General features: G+C 37.0%; 1 protein-coding gene across 1 annotated transcript in view; it reads right to left on the reverse strand.

Annotated features, from left to right (window-relative positions):
- Window positions 1–15,205, reverse strand: part of LOC144438094 (magnesium-dependent phosphatase 1-like) — a 27,052-nt gene extending 11,847 nt beyond the window's left edge. The window contains exons 1-4 of the mRNA XM_078127123.1: window positions 15,148–15,205; window positions 14,039–14,099; window positions 5,239–5,349; window positions 3,692–3,799 (exon numbers count right to left, since the gene is read on the reverse strand). Of these exons, the coding sequence (XP_077983249.1) occupies window positions 3,692–3,799; window positions 5,239–5,349; window positions 14,039–14,099; window positions 15,148–15,205 (338 nt within the window). The remainder of the gene's footprint in view (window positions 1–3,691; window positions 3,800–5,238; window positions 5,350–14,038; window positions 14,100–15,147) is intronic.
- Window positions 15,206–15,543: the final 338 nt, after the last annotated feature.

Here is a 15,543-nt window from a genome sequence, read left to right on the forward strand (position 1 = left end):
CATTCGTATTAGTTTCACGTTATACTCCAACATGGCCTAACTTAGAACCTTCGTGTAGGTGGATTTTGGCAACGTCCTCCCCACATAGTCTATTCAAATCAATTATCATGAAGGTACGTCCTTTAAAAGTTGCGACTACGATTGAACGATCGGCTCTGCACATACCTACTGTGCCTTCGTTAACTTTCGTTGACAGACAAGATCACATGACGTTACCTACGTATACGTAGTGGACTGCCGTATTTATATTTGTGTACTATGAATGGCATCGTGTCTAAACAGCTACCCGTCTAGTCTAGAATTTGGCATTAGGCAATCCTAAAACGTAAAGCTATATAGGACGTTTTAAAAACCAAGAGTTGTCGTACAAGTAAATGAGGTAATGTCTAATGTGTAATCAGTAATGACTTGCTTGGATTGTAAGCTTATTAGTTTCGATCCTAGTCGCACGAAATTGGTTGACACGCGCGTTCGTCACGTACCATCATTTATAGTTGTGATGACCGAACAAACAGAAAAAACAGTCTCTTGAATTCAGGAACTTCTGTTTAGGTGTGGGTGAATAATAAAATCATGTTTTCGCAGCATTCATATTGTTGTTTTTGTCATTCATTAATTGTACATCACTCCCTGGCAGGCGGCTGGGTTACTTGGCCATACGATTATTTTAGAACAACATGCATCTCACTCCGTGTATGTCGGCAAAGTTTCTGACTGTCATTTTCAAGAGTAGCAAAATAGCATTGCCTCTTTTGATTCCATCTTAGTATGAATTAAATATCCCTGTAGGCTGTAGTGATTTTGACGCACGCGAAAAACGACAATCTTACCCCACCCCCTTCAAGGAATTACGTTCTTTGTATAATAAAATAAAATGTATAAAAACCATGTATAATAAAATAAGTAGTTGACTCGCTCATACACACATGCAATCTGATTAAAATCCGATGTGGTGAAAGCGGCTAGATGTCCTTATTTACCTCTATTCATCGTGTTGTGACGTTTGTTTTGTTCGGAGTGATCGCCGTGGGAAGGCTGTATATACTACCTCAACTAGATAATATATTCAAATCTGCATAGGTAGATACTTTTTTACATGCTGTCAACATTTCAGTACTTGTACACCAATTTTGGTTAATGATATGTGTACTGTGTAACAATATATTACATGTAGAAGTTGTTTTCATTTTCCCTGTATGGTATTCCTGTGTAGTCTGGTAGTGATTAGTCTAGAAATGGTTATAGTTGGGTATGCATATAAACAAAATGTGACGTCATGAAAATTTGTTGTTGGTCTTAAGTTTCCATCATTAATTGGAATAATCCAGTGTAGTTTTATTATTAAAATACAGCGATGAAAGAGGAAATAGAAGCGATTGTAACAATATCCCTGGTAACAGCTATTGCATTCGCCGTTGGGGGCGCACCACCAAAGGAGAGAGCCATGATCTTCAACTACCTGGTCCTGCTTGCAGACGGTGCAGGCATTTCGCTACTTGCAGACGGTGCAGGCGTTTCGCTCAGCACCAAGCAGGACTATACAACCATAGCATAATCATACCGTGCACGAGTTGTGTGACATTAATCCGAAGTGCAAAATTACACTATTGTTAGTATTTTGTACATACATTTATTCGGCCTAACAAAAAAATTGTGTGGTTCCGCTTATGCTCAATTTTAGAATAGGTGTTTTTTCCGTTGTTTTCCATATGGTCTCTGTGTTTTTGGTTTCTTCCCATCAGATGTACAGCCATTACAGATTGGAACAACAGTTTTATATTGTTTTTTTTAAGTTGATGTCAGTTTCTGCATCCACTATTTCTTGCAAGACTTCACAATTTTTGCGATTTCATTTTTTTTCTCGAATACGTTAAATTTGCAGGTCGGTATTGAAAAATTAGTTGAGGTTGGGTAACCAGAACCAAACAATTTATTTTGTTAGACCATACCTAACACTCAATTATGATAATATATTTAAATCTGCATAGGTAGATACTTTTTTTATATACTGTCAACATTTCAGTACTTGTACACCAATTTTGGTTAATAATATGTGTACTGTGTAACAATATATTACATGTAGAAGTTGTTTTCATTTTCCCTGTATGGTATTCCTGTGTAGTCTGGTAGTGATTAGTCTAGAAATGGTTATAGTTGGGTATGCATATAAACAAAATGTGACGTCATGAAAATTTGTTGTTGGTCTTAAGTTTCCATCATTAATTGGAATAATCCAGTGTAGTTTTATTATTAAAATACAGCGATGAAAGAGGAAATAGAAGCGATGGTAACAATATCCCTGGTAACAGCTATTGCATTCGCTGTTGGGGGCGCACCACCAAACGAGAGCGGCATGATCTTCAACATAGTGTTATCATATCTGGTCCTGCTTGCAGACGGTGCAGGCGTTTCGCTACTTGCAGACGGTGCAGGCGTTTTGCTCAGCACCAAGCAGGACTATACAGTCATAGCATAACCATACCGTGCACGAGTTGTGTGAGCCAGCTAGACCAAGTTAAAGTTTGCTAGTTTTAGTGTACAAATTAACAATATCAAGGAAGAATGAGTTGTCTACATGATGTCGTATATAGAGAAAACAGAATTTGAAGTGTACTGAATGAAACTCACATATATTGATATTTCAAACAAGCAAGGGAGATTATGTGCCAACTCAAGTATACATTATTGTATATATTTTCATTGTTATGATATTTATCATGAGCTGTATATACCACCTCAACTAGATAATATATTCAAATCTGCATAGGTAGATACTTTTTTACATGCTGTCAACATTTCAGTACTTGTACACCAATTTTGGTTAATAAAATGTGTACTGTGTAACAATATATTACATGTAGAAGTTGTTTTCATTTTCCCTGTATGGTATTCCTGTGTAGTCTGGTAGTGATTAGTCTAGAAATGGTTATAGTTGGGTATGCATATAAACAAAATGTGACGTCATGAAAATTTGTTGTTGGTCTTAAGTTTCCATCATTAATTGGAATAATCCAGTGTAGTTTTATTATTAAAATACAGCGATGAAAGAGGAAATAGAAGCGATGGTAACAATATCCCTGGTAACAGCTATTGCATTCGCCGTTGGGGGCGCTACACCAAAGGAGAGCGTCATGATCTTCAACATATTAGCCCCATCTACACGTAGGTCGTCCTACCTGAGGCAGTCCCAAGTCCTACCTGAGGTAGAATAGGTTTGCGTCTGCACATATGAAGGTTGCGGCGTAGATGTCGCGCATTCCGTCCTGACAGTACATAGGACGAAGTCAGGAGGGTTTCAGGAAACCTCTCAAAGGTGTCCTAAGTCAGGACAGTTTCAGGACGGTTTCAGGACGCGTTTGCGTCTACACAGGCTTCAAACTATCCCGAATCCTACCTCAGGTAGGATTTTTAGTGCCGTGTAGATGGGGCTAGTGTCTGTATTTTGTATGTGTCATTCATAACAAAAAAACCATGTTGTGTGAGATGTAAAAAAACATGGTGCTTGGTCTTTCTGGTTTGGTGGCACCTGCTTAGCTGTCAAATGCAAAAAACTCTGACAAAGCTACAAACTAATAGTATCAAATTTTATCAAAAAAAGACCCTGCAACATTATGACTAGTTCATTCAAATGTTATTTCATTTGAAAACTTTTTTGTTTATCTTTAAATGAAAGACAAGGAAAACAACTTACTTTCCAAAATGTGTTTTCTTACAGCCAGGGTAGATTTCTTTGTAGTTAAAATACTGGTCAATATCGAACAACTTCAATAATGTTTTGGCTTCAGGAGGAGCTTCTGTTCTATAAAAAAATATTCAAAAAGAACATACAACAATGGAAGATCAACTATCGGCATGCTAACACATATACAAAAAGTAAAACTATTGTTGTTACATGTTGATATAAGCTATTAATTGATGTAATTACACTCGAAGTAGGGTGGGATTTCTGATAGCAAGTTTTCCTCTAGTCACCACACAGTCAACCTCATTCAGTGTTTGCACTATCTTGATTACAAGGTGATTGTATCCACATAGCCAAGGCACTGCTGTCATCCACTTGTGTAATCTACCACATGCAAGAATAGGTTTAGTTTGTGTCTATCTTAGTTAGCCGATAGCACATTTTCCACAGTTTGTCTATCTTAGTTAGCCGACAGCACATTTTCCACAGTTTGTCTATCTTAGTTAGCCGATAGCACATTTTCCACAGTTTGTCTATCTTAGTTAGCCGATAGCACATTTTCCAGTTTGTCTATCTTAGTTAGCCGATAGCACATTTTCCACAGTAATATATGTGATTGTTATCAACTAGAACAGTATACATAGTTCTGATAATAAATACTTTAGATTGTGATTATAACACTTCTAGTGATGTTTTATTCCGTACATTGCATTGGACACCATTCAGAAAACGGGTTTTATATAATGAGTCAATTTTAATGTAAAAAGTACAAAACAATTTAGCACCGGATTATTTGAATGTTTTTAAAAGGATACACAATGTTCATAGTCGGAATACTAGATCTGCTGCCAGGGAAGATTTATACATTTCAAAACATAGAACCAAGTTTTTTAAGAAAAGTTTTACCTACAGTGGTGTAAAAATATGGAACAGTTTGCCACTTGACTTAAAATCATGTCCCTTACTGCAGGCTTTTAAAAGCAAATGTAAATATCATTTTTCAATTTCAAGTGATTCATAATTTCAGTTGTGTATTGTTGATGTTCGTCTATTTTGTTATTGTACCTATTATATTTTTGCTTGTTTTGTCCTCATTTGATGTGTGCAGTATTTAATGTATATATTGTATATAATATTTTAATGTTTTTCTCGACACTGTGTGAGAAGAGCCACTGGCTCAACAGTCTATCGAGATTAAATAAAGTCTAATAATAATAATAATAATATCACTATATTATTACAACAGTCTCCAATTATGGGTTGCCAGTGGTCGAGTGGTTAGTTTGTACACCTCTTAACCCTACAGTCTGGGTTCGAACCCGCCAGGTGTTGGCTGGGTAAAATTAAAATTTAACCATGTCTGTATGTAAGAAGGGTGATGCTCAGTTTGACCCTGCCAAACAATGCAGGTTTTCCCCGGGTACTTCGGTTTCCTCCTGCTTTTCAATACTAGGGCATTAGGGTGCTAATCCGTGGTAACCATTCGACAAATTTCTTTATTTAATGATTCTTCTTATTATCGTTATTATTTGCTATTATACCATAAGATAAAATACCTTGAAGCAGCAGCTATTTGAATCCCTTTAGCCTGGATTAGTTGCAGGATAGACTTCACATCTTGGTATAAAATCATTTCATCTTTCCTTCTATCAAACACTCTACCATTACTGGAATGGAAATGAAAACATATCTGGATTAAAAAATAGAGTACACAATATCATGTCAAGTAAAGAGCGCCCTCTATGGCATATTTGTCAAGTCATGTTTATTGACTTTTCTGGAGTCAAGATATGGTTGATTGGTTAGTGTGGCCAGCTGAGATTCTGCAAACTTGTCAGTTGAGCCATTTCACGAGCATTTAATTCAGTATGACTACAGCCCTTGGACAAGATGTAGACCAAGATTGTTTACAAGTTAACCCAAATGTATAAGTGGGGACCTGGTAGGATAATGGTTGCAATGTGAAGGACTCAATCCTTTACAGTACCACACAGTATCTTGTATCTTATTTTCACAACTTTGAAGATGAAATTTGTGTATTTAAGGTGAAATCAATACTTGAACTCAAAAAGATAAATCACATGCATTTTGGAAATAGTGTACTGGGCAATATGATACTCCCTAAAATTGTACATGGCTAATGAATCATTTGACCTTAGAATGTGTGCAAATTTTACACAACTTTTTTAACAGTGACTAGATAAAACCTAGTCCCCTGACATTATATTTTGAAAATATATTATAAAAAATTAATCTAAACATATATTGTATATTTGTATTGCTGGTATGTATGTTTTTGTATAGCTCATAAGATTTCACAATAACGTCACACATGTGGCTATGTCACAACAGACAAATGATAATACATATTAGGGCGGCCCTATTTTATTCAATGTTACACATTAGGGCAGCCCTATTTCATTCTATGTTACACATTAGGGCGGCCCAAATTTAATTCTATGTTACACATTAGGGCGGCCCTGTTTCATTCAATGTTACACATTAGGGCAGCCCTATGTCATTCAATGTTACACATTAGGGCAGCCCTATTTCATTCTATGTTACACATTAGGGCAGCCCTATTTCATTCAATGTTACACATTAGGACGGCCCTATTTTATTCTATGTTACACATTAGGGCAGCCCTATTTAATTCTATGTTACACATTAGGGCAGCCCTATTTCAAGCTATGTTACACATTAGGGCAGCCCTATTTCATTCTATTTTACATATTAGGGCAGCCCTATTTAATTCTATGTTACACATTAGGGCAGCCCTATTTCAAGCTATGTTACACATTAGGGCAGCCCTATTTCATTCTATTTTACATATTAGGGCAGCCCTATTTAATTCTATGTTACACATTAGGGTAGCCCTATTTCAAGCTATGTTACACATTAGGGCAGCCCTATTTCATTCTATTTTACATATTAGGGCACCCCTATTTAATTCTATGTTACACATTAGGGCAGCCCTATTTCATTCTATGTTACACATTAGGGCAGCCCTATTTCATTCTATGTTACACATTAGGGCAGCCCTATTTCATTCTATTTTACATATTAGGGCAGCCCTATTTAATTCTATGTTACACATTAGGGCAGCCCTATTTCATTCTATGTTACACATTAGGGCAGCCCTATTTCATTCAATGTTACACATTAGGGCACCCCTATTTCATTCTATTTTACATATTAGGGCAGCCCTATTTCATTCTATGTTACACATTAGGGCGGCCCTATTTCATTCAATGTTACACATTAGGGCAGCCCTATTTCATTCTATGTTACACATTAGGGCAGCCCTATTTCAAGCTATGTTACACATTAGGGAGCCCTATTTCATTCTATTTTACATATTAGGGCACCCCTATTTAATTCTATGTTACACATTAGGGCAGCCCTATTTCATTCTATGTTACACATTAGGGCAGCCCTATTTAATTCTATGTTACACATTAGGGCGGCCCTGTTTCATTCAATGTTACACATTAGGGCAGCCCTATGTCATTCAATGTTACACATTAGGGCAGCCCTATTTAATTCTATGTTACACATTAGGGCAGCCCTATTTCATTCAATGTTACACATTAGGGCGGCCATATTTTATTCAATGTTACACATTAGGGCAGCCCTATTTCATTCTATGTTACACATTAGGGCAGCCCTATTTCATTCTATGTTACACATTAGGGCGGCCCTATTTTATTCAATGTTACACATTAGGGCAGCCCTATTTCATTCTATGTTACACATTAGGGCGGCCCAAATTTAATTCTATGTTACACATTAGGGCGGCCCTGTTTCATTCAATGTTACACATTAGGGCAGCCCTATGTCATTCAATGTTACACATTAGGGCAGCCCTATTTCATTCTATGTTACACATTAGGGCAGCCCTATTTCATTCAATGTTACACATTAGGACGGCCCTATTTTATTCAATGTTACACATTAGGGCAGCCCTATTTAATTCTATGTTACACATTAGGGCAGCCCTATTTCAAGCTATGTTACACATTAGGGCAGCCCTATTTCATTCTATTTTATATATTAGGGCACCCCTATTTCATTCTATGTTACACATTAGGGCAGCCCTATTTCATTCTATGTTACACATTAGGGCAGCCCTATTTCATTCTATTTTATATATTAGGGCAGCCCTATTTAATTCTATGTTACACATTAGGGTAGCCCTATTTCAAGCTATGTTACACATTAGGGCAGCCCTATTTCATTCTATTTTACATATTAGGGCACCCCTATTTAATTCTATGTTACACATTAGGGCAGCCCTATTTCATTCTATGTTACACATTAGGGCAGCCCTATTTCATTCTATGTTACACATTAGGGCAGCCCTATTTCATTCTATTTTACATATTAGGGCACCCCTATTTAATTCTATGTTACACATTAGGGCAGCCCTATTTCATTCTATGTTACACATTAGGGCAGCCCTATTTCATTCAATGTTACACATTAGGGCACCCCTATTTCATTCTATGTTACACATTAGGGCGGCCCTATTTCATTCAATGTTACACATTAGGGCAGCCCTATTTCATTCTATAATACACATTAGGGCAGCCCTATTTCAAGCTATGTTACACATTAGGGCAGCCCTATTTCATTCTATTTTACATATTAGGGCACCCCTATTTAATTCTATGTTACACATTAGGGCAGCCCTATTTCATTCTATGTTACACATTAGGGCAGCCCTATTTAATTCTATGTTACACATTAGGGCGGCCCTGTTTCATTCAATGTTACACATTAGGGCAGCCCTATGTCATTCAATGTTACACATTAGGGCAGCCCTATTTCATTCTATGTTACACATTAGGGTAGCCCTATTTCATTCAATGTTACACATTAGGGCGGCCCTATTTTATTCAATGTTACACATTAGGGCAGCCCTATTTCATTCTATGTTACACATTAGGGCAGCCCTATTTCATTCTATGTTACACATTAGGGCGGCCCTATTTTATTCAATGTTACACATTAGGGCAGCCCTATTTCATTCTATGTTACACATTAGGGCGGCCCAAATTTAATTCTATGTTACACATTAGGGCGGCCCTGTTTCATTCAATGTTACACATTAGGGCAGCCCTATGTCATTCAATGTTACACATTAGGGCAGCCCTATTTCATTCTATGTTACACATTAGGGCGGCCCTATTTCATTCAATGTTACACATTAGGGCAGCCCTATTTCATTCTATGTTACACATTAGGGCAGCCCTATTTCAAGCTATGTTACACATTAGGGCAGCCCTATTTCATTCTATTTTACATATTAGGGCACCCCTATTTAATTCTATGTTACACATTAGGGCAGCCCTATTTCATTCTATGTTACACATTAGGGCAGCCCTATTTAATTCTATGTTACACATTAGGGCGGCCCTGTTTCATTCAATGTTACACATTAGGGCAGCCCTATGTCATTCAATGTTACACATTAGGGCAGCCCTATTTAATTCTATGTTACACATTAGGGCAGCCCTATTTCATTCTATTTTACATATTAGGGCACCCCTATTTAATTCTATGTTACACATTAGGGCAGCCCTATTTCATTCTATGTTACACATTAGGGCAGCCCTATTTAATTCTATGTTACACATTAGGGCGGAGCTGTTTCATTCAATGTTACACATTAGGGCAGCCCTATGTCATTCAATGTTACACATTAGGGCAGCCCTATTTCATTCTATGTTACACATTAGGGTAGCCCTATTTCATTCAATGTTACACATTAGGGCGGCCCTATTTTATTCAATGTTACACATTAGGGCAGCCCTATTTCATTCTATGTTACACATTAGGGCAGCCCTATTTCATTCTATGTTACACATTAGGGCGGCCCTATTTTATTCAATGTTACACATTAGGGCAGCCCTATTTCATTCTATGTTACACAGTAGGGCGGCCCAAATTTAATTCTATGTTACACATTAGGGCGGCCCTGTTTCATTCAATGTTACACATTAGGGCAGCCCTATGTCATTCAATGTTACACATTAGGGCAGCCCTATTTCATTCTATGTTACACATTAGGGCAGCCCTATTTCATTCTATGTTACACATTAGGGCAGCCCAAATTTAATTCTATGTTACACATTAGGGCGGCCCTGTTTCATTCAATGTTACACATTAGGGCAGCCCCATGTCATTCAATGTTACACATTAGGGCAGCCCTATTTCATTCTATGTTATACATTAGGGCAGCCCTATTTCATTCAATGTTACACATTAGGACGGCCCTATTTATTCAATGTTACACATTAGGGCAGCCCTATTTAATTCTATGTTACACATTAGGGCAGCCCTATTTCAAGCTATGTTACACATTAGGGCAGCCCTATTTCATTCTATTTTACATATTAGGGCAGCCCTATTTAATTCTATGTTACACATTAGGGCAGCCCTATTTCAAGCTATGTTACACATTAGGGCAGCCCTATTTCATTCTATTTTACATATTAGGGCACCCCTATTTCATTCTATGTTACACATTAGGGCAGCCCTATTTCATTCTATGTTACACATTAGGGCAGCCCTATTTCATTCTATTTTACATATTAGGGCAGCCCTATTTAATTCTATGTTACACATTAGGGTAGCCCTATTTCAAGCTATGTTACACATTAGGGCAGCCCTATTTCATTCTATTTTACATACTAGGGCACCCCTATTTAATTCTATGTTACACATTAGGGTAGCCCTATTTCATTCTATGTTACACATTAGGGCAGCCCTATTTCATTCTATGTTACACATTAGGGCAGCCCTATTTCCTTCTATTTTACATATTAGGGCACCCCTATTTAATTCTATGTTACACATTAGGGCAGCCCTATTTCATTCTATGTTACACATTAGGGCAGCCCTATTTCATTCAATGTTACACATTAGGGCACCCCTATTTCATTCTATGTTACACATTAGGGCGGCCCTATTTCATTCAATGTTACACATTAGGGCAGCCCTATTTCATTCAATGTTACACATTAGGGCACCCCTATTTCATTCTATGTTACACATTAGGGCGGCCCTATTTCATTCAATGTTACACATTAGGGCAGCCCTATTTCATTCTATGTTACACATTAGGGCAGCCCTATTTCAAGCTATGTTACACATTAGGGCAGCCCTATTTCATTCTATTTTACATATTAGGGCACCCCTATTTAATTCTATGTTACACATTAGGGCAGCCCTATTTCATTCTGTTACACATTAGGGCAGCCCTATTTAATTCTATGTTACACATTAGGGCGGCCCTGTTTCATTCAATGTTACACATTAGGGCAGCCCTATGTCATTCAATGTTACACATTAGGGCAGCCCTATTTCATTCTATGTTACACATTAGGGCAGCCCTATTTCATTCAATGTTACACATTAGGGCGGCCCTATTTTATTCAATGTTACACATTAGGGCAGCCCTATTTCATTCTATGTTACACATTAGGGCAGCCCTATTTCATTCTATGTTACACATTAGGGCGGCCCTATTTTATTCAATGTTACACATTAGGGCAGCCCTATTTCATTCTATGTTACACATTAGGGTGGCCCAAATTTAATTCTATGTTACACATTAGGGCGGCCCTGTTTCATTCAATGTTACACATTAGGGCAGCCCTATGTCATTGAATGTTACACATTAGGGCAGCCCTATTTCATTCTATGTTACACATTAGGGCAGCCCTATTTCATTCAATGTTACACATTAGGACGGCCCTATTTTATTCAATGTTACACATTAGGGCAGCCCTATTTCATTCTATGTTACACATTAGGGCAGCCCTATTTCAAGCTATGTTACACATTAGGGCAGCCCTATTTCATTCTATTTTACATATTAGGGCACCCCTATTTTATTCTATGTTACACATTAGGGCAGCCCTATTTCATTCTATGTTACACATTAGGGCAGCCCTATTTAATTCTATGTTACACATTAGGGCGGCCCTGTTTCATTCAATGTTACACATTAGGGCAGCCCTATGTCATTCAATGTTACACATTGGGGCAGCCCTATTTCATTCTATGTTACACATTAGGGCAGCCCTATTTCATTCAATGTTACACATTAGGGCGGCCCTATTTTATTCAATGTTACACATTAGGGCAGCCCTATTTCATTCTATGTTACACATTAGGGCAGCCCTATTTCATTCTATGTTACACATTAGGGCAGCCCTATTTTATTCAATGTTACACATTAGGGCAGCCCTATTTCATTCTATGTTACACATTAGGGCGGCCCAAATTTAATTCTATGTTACACATTAGGGCGGCCCTGTTTCATTCAATGTTACACATTAGGGCAGCCCTATGTCATTCAATGTTACACATTAGGGCAGCCCTATTTCATTCTATGTTACACATTAGGGCAGCCCTATTTCATTCAATGTTACACATTAGGACGGCCCTATTTTATTCAATGTTACACATTAGGGCAGCCCTATTTCATTCTATGTTACACATTAGGGCAGCCCTATTTCATTCAATGTTACACATTAGGGCGGCCCTATTTTATTCAATGTTACACATTAGGGCAGCCCTATTTCATTCTATGTTACACATTAGGGCAGCCCTATTTCATTCTATGATTCTGCTTCATAATACCTGAAAAAGGATGGGATGGTTGGTTGTTGTTTTTGAAAAAGTGTATTTGTACATTTTCATAATACTTTTATTTCATAATCATATTTTACCAGTCTAGATACCGTAGAAATGATAAGTAAAGTCATAAGGAATCTATAAACCATTTGTTTCCCAATTTTCAGCGATAAATGATAATTTTCACCCAGATATGCCTTAGTAGGTTCATATTCTTACCATCACTGGCATCAGTGATACTGTGAATTTTTCTTTTCCTGCCATAGAGGGCATTATTTTAATTTTATTATATTGCTAGATTGAAGAAATCTATGGTGAATTAGGTAATGAGAAAGACAGAAATAACTAGGGCTAGCATTATGTTTGTTGGAAACAAAACCAATAGAATCCAATCAACAACTTGGAAATGTAGATGGAACCCTACAACAAACAGATACATTATATTTTCTGCAACATTATTTAGTGTAAGGCCATAAAAAAATTGTTTCTGGTCAGAACATTTTGTCTAAAGTGGTGTGACAATGCAACTTTTTTTTAAATTCTCAACAAACCTCAGTCACTCAGTCTACTATTTATGACAGTTACTGTTCTTTTTATTTAGTACTTTAGAGCAAGTGTGTATATGGCGACAGATGTCATTTGCTTGTTCATGATTGGCTCTGCAGTTGTCTTCACTGAAGTAGGGAGGGTTATTTTTGTTTTCCCCCTCAGATCTACAGACAGCATGAGTTGGACAAGCACACACACACAAAACAACTGACATTGGGTATTTCAGTGATGCATGCCAGAAAAAAAACAACTTAACATTTTTTTTTTTTGCCTAAACCTGAATACTACATACATGTAGTGTCGTACTTTGATAGAATGATTTCATTCTCACTGGGGATGTCTTGGTCTAAATTTGATGTAAAAATAATTCTGCTATAATACTGTCTTTTCATTATGTCCCAATCTGTAAGTTTATTCTCCATCCAAATTCCTTATAAAGTTTACAAGGTCTCTCATAAAATTTATTATCAACTTTACCATTTAATGTCAACAATTTTTCATGTATTTATATGTAAACAAAAAAAGAAAAAGAAAAAAATAGGTAGTGCTGTGTCTTTGAGAACCACTTTGTACATAATTGTAAATACATGTAATTCAATCATGTACAAAATGTAGTCCTTGGAACTCAGCTCCAACCCATATGAACAAGAATTTTCAGAATATCAAGTTTAATGACACTAAATGTATATAACATGTTGACAGCTTTCTTCCCATCTATTCCCTGTCTTTTTAAAACACAGCAAGAGTAGTGAAATCTAGTACTCTTTTTCTGTCAAATATTTTGTTCTGTGACCAGTGTGTTATCTTAGGGAATGTACAGATTTGATTTGGGGGGAGGGGGGGGGGGTGATTGATGCCCCTGATGTGTGTGTGTGCATGCATGCATGCATGCATGCATGCATGCATGTATGTATGTATGTATATATGTATGTATGTATGTATGTATGTATGTATGTATGTATGTATGTATGTATGTATGTATGTGGAGGGAGGGCATATGAAAAAAACAAGTACTCTCAGGGAGGGGGTCAACAATTTTTCCCATTATTTCCTGGGGGGGGGGGGATGGAAAATCTTCCCCTTGGAAGTAAATCTGGACACTTCCTTACAGGTAGTAACATGGATAACATGGATCTGTATGGATTAGACTTGTATACATACCTTGCCTTTGTAAATGGTGGGGAATAATGGGTATCCACCCAGAATGGCCATAGTGTATAATCTGAAATAAACAAATTAATTTAACAGCTATGTTTTAAGGTCACCAAAGTAGACACTGAGGGGGTAAAAAGTATATCTGGAATTTTACTAAATGTATTATCATCCTTTTAAAGGAAAAATCAAGTCAGACAATACACTGAAAATTCCCATTATTTGGTGTAAACCTGTGCAGCTATTAATACTAGAAAGTGTCCTATAAACTTGTATCACTATCAACTTACATAATGATTTGGGAGATAAACTAGCACTTCAGTAACTTACTCAACTTTGAAATATTGCAAACAGCATTACTGCACTTGATATGTATATGTATTCAGCCACTTTGGGCATCTGGTGATGATGAAATCACATGATTTATCCAAATCTTTTCGCATTTGTATAATATACTTTAAAGGGAAGAAATGAACCTGACTTAACTTTTCCTTTGCATTGTACTAGTAAGTGTGGTACCCTATTACCAGTCACTATGGGCTAATAATAAAGTCAACCACGTACAAGGATGAAGGATGTTTCAAAACAAACGAAAATATTCTGCAAATTGCAATGACTCAAAGAAAGATATATATATATATATATATATATATATATATATTAAACATTACACAGCTATCTGTAGAGTCTTTGCTTCTGAGTTAAAATATATTTGTTCACACACACAGTTAGAATGAGTTATTGTAACAAATACATGTTACTAAAGATGAAAAAGCTATACACAAATACGTGCAGCGCATCCAATATATGCTGAAAACCTATCACTTATAATTCAAAACCGTAACATAACATAACATTGCTAAAGAATAATATTTACACACTCAAAACACAAACATGAGGCAGATCTTGTCAAGTTGTTCAGCATTTTCGCATATCACAAAAAATGAATTTGCTGATGGCTGAGTAAGACGGGATTCAATTCTGACAAGTATCGGGACAAAGTTCAGAATCGAGTCTCGACTTACACCGTCTGCAGTCACCAAGTTGTCCCGGCCGGCCCGGGTTACAATGCCGTCGATAAGTCAAGTCTTCCAAGTTTCCGAACTTAACTAACTTACCTAGATCGAACACAATTAAGGCTGGGACCACGGAAGGAAAAATAACACTGGAAGCCATTGCAAATATTAATCAGAAGTGCGCCATTGCAGGTGACCTGTATTAATGTTGACCGTGATGATAGCGGCTACTGACTACCGACCGGTGTATTTTAACTTTCCGTCGACATCGATCACTGTATCATAATTCAATTTAACAGAATATGTGTCTTCAATACTTTGTATGCGGATGGAGATCCTCATGGATTCCAGGCTATCCTTTGTAGCGTTTTCTTTGTAAACCATTTCTTACTAGTAATATAAGATAGTATACCTCAAATTTTTTTTTCAGTGTTTTGGAGTTGTTGTCGATAAGTGAGGAAATGGTCACCACATTCACACGTTACCGTTTCTGTAATT

Source organism: Glandiceps talaboti, chromosome 7, assembly GCF_964340395.1.
Source record: "Glandiceps talaboti chromosome 7, keGlaTala1.1, whole genome shotgun sequence".
NCBI lineage: Eukaryota > Metazoa > Hemichordata > Enteropneusta > Spengelidae > Glandiceps > Glandiceps talaboti.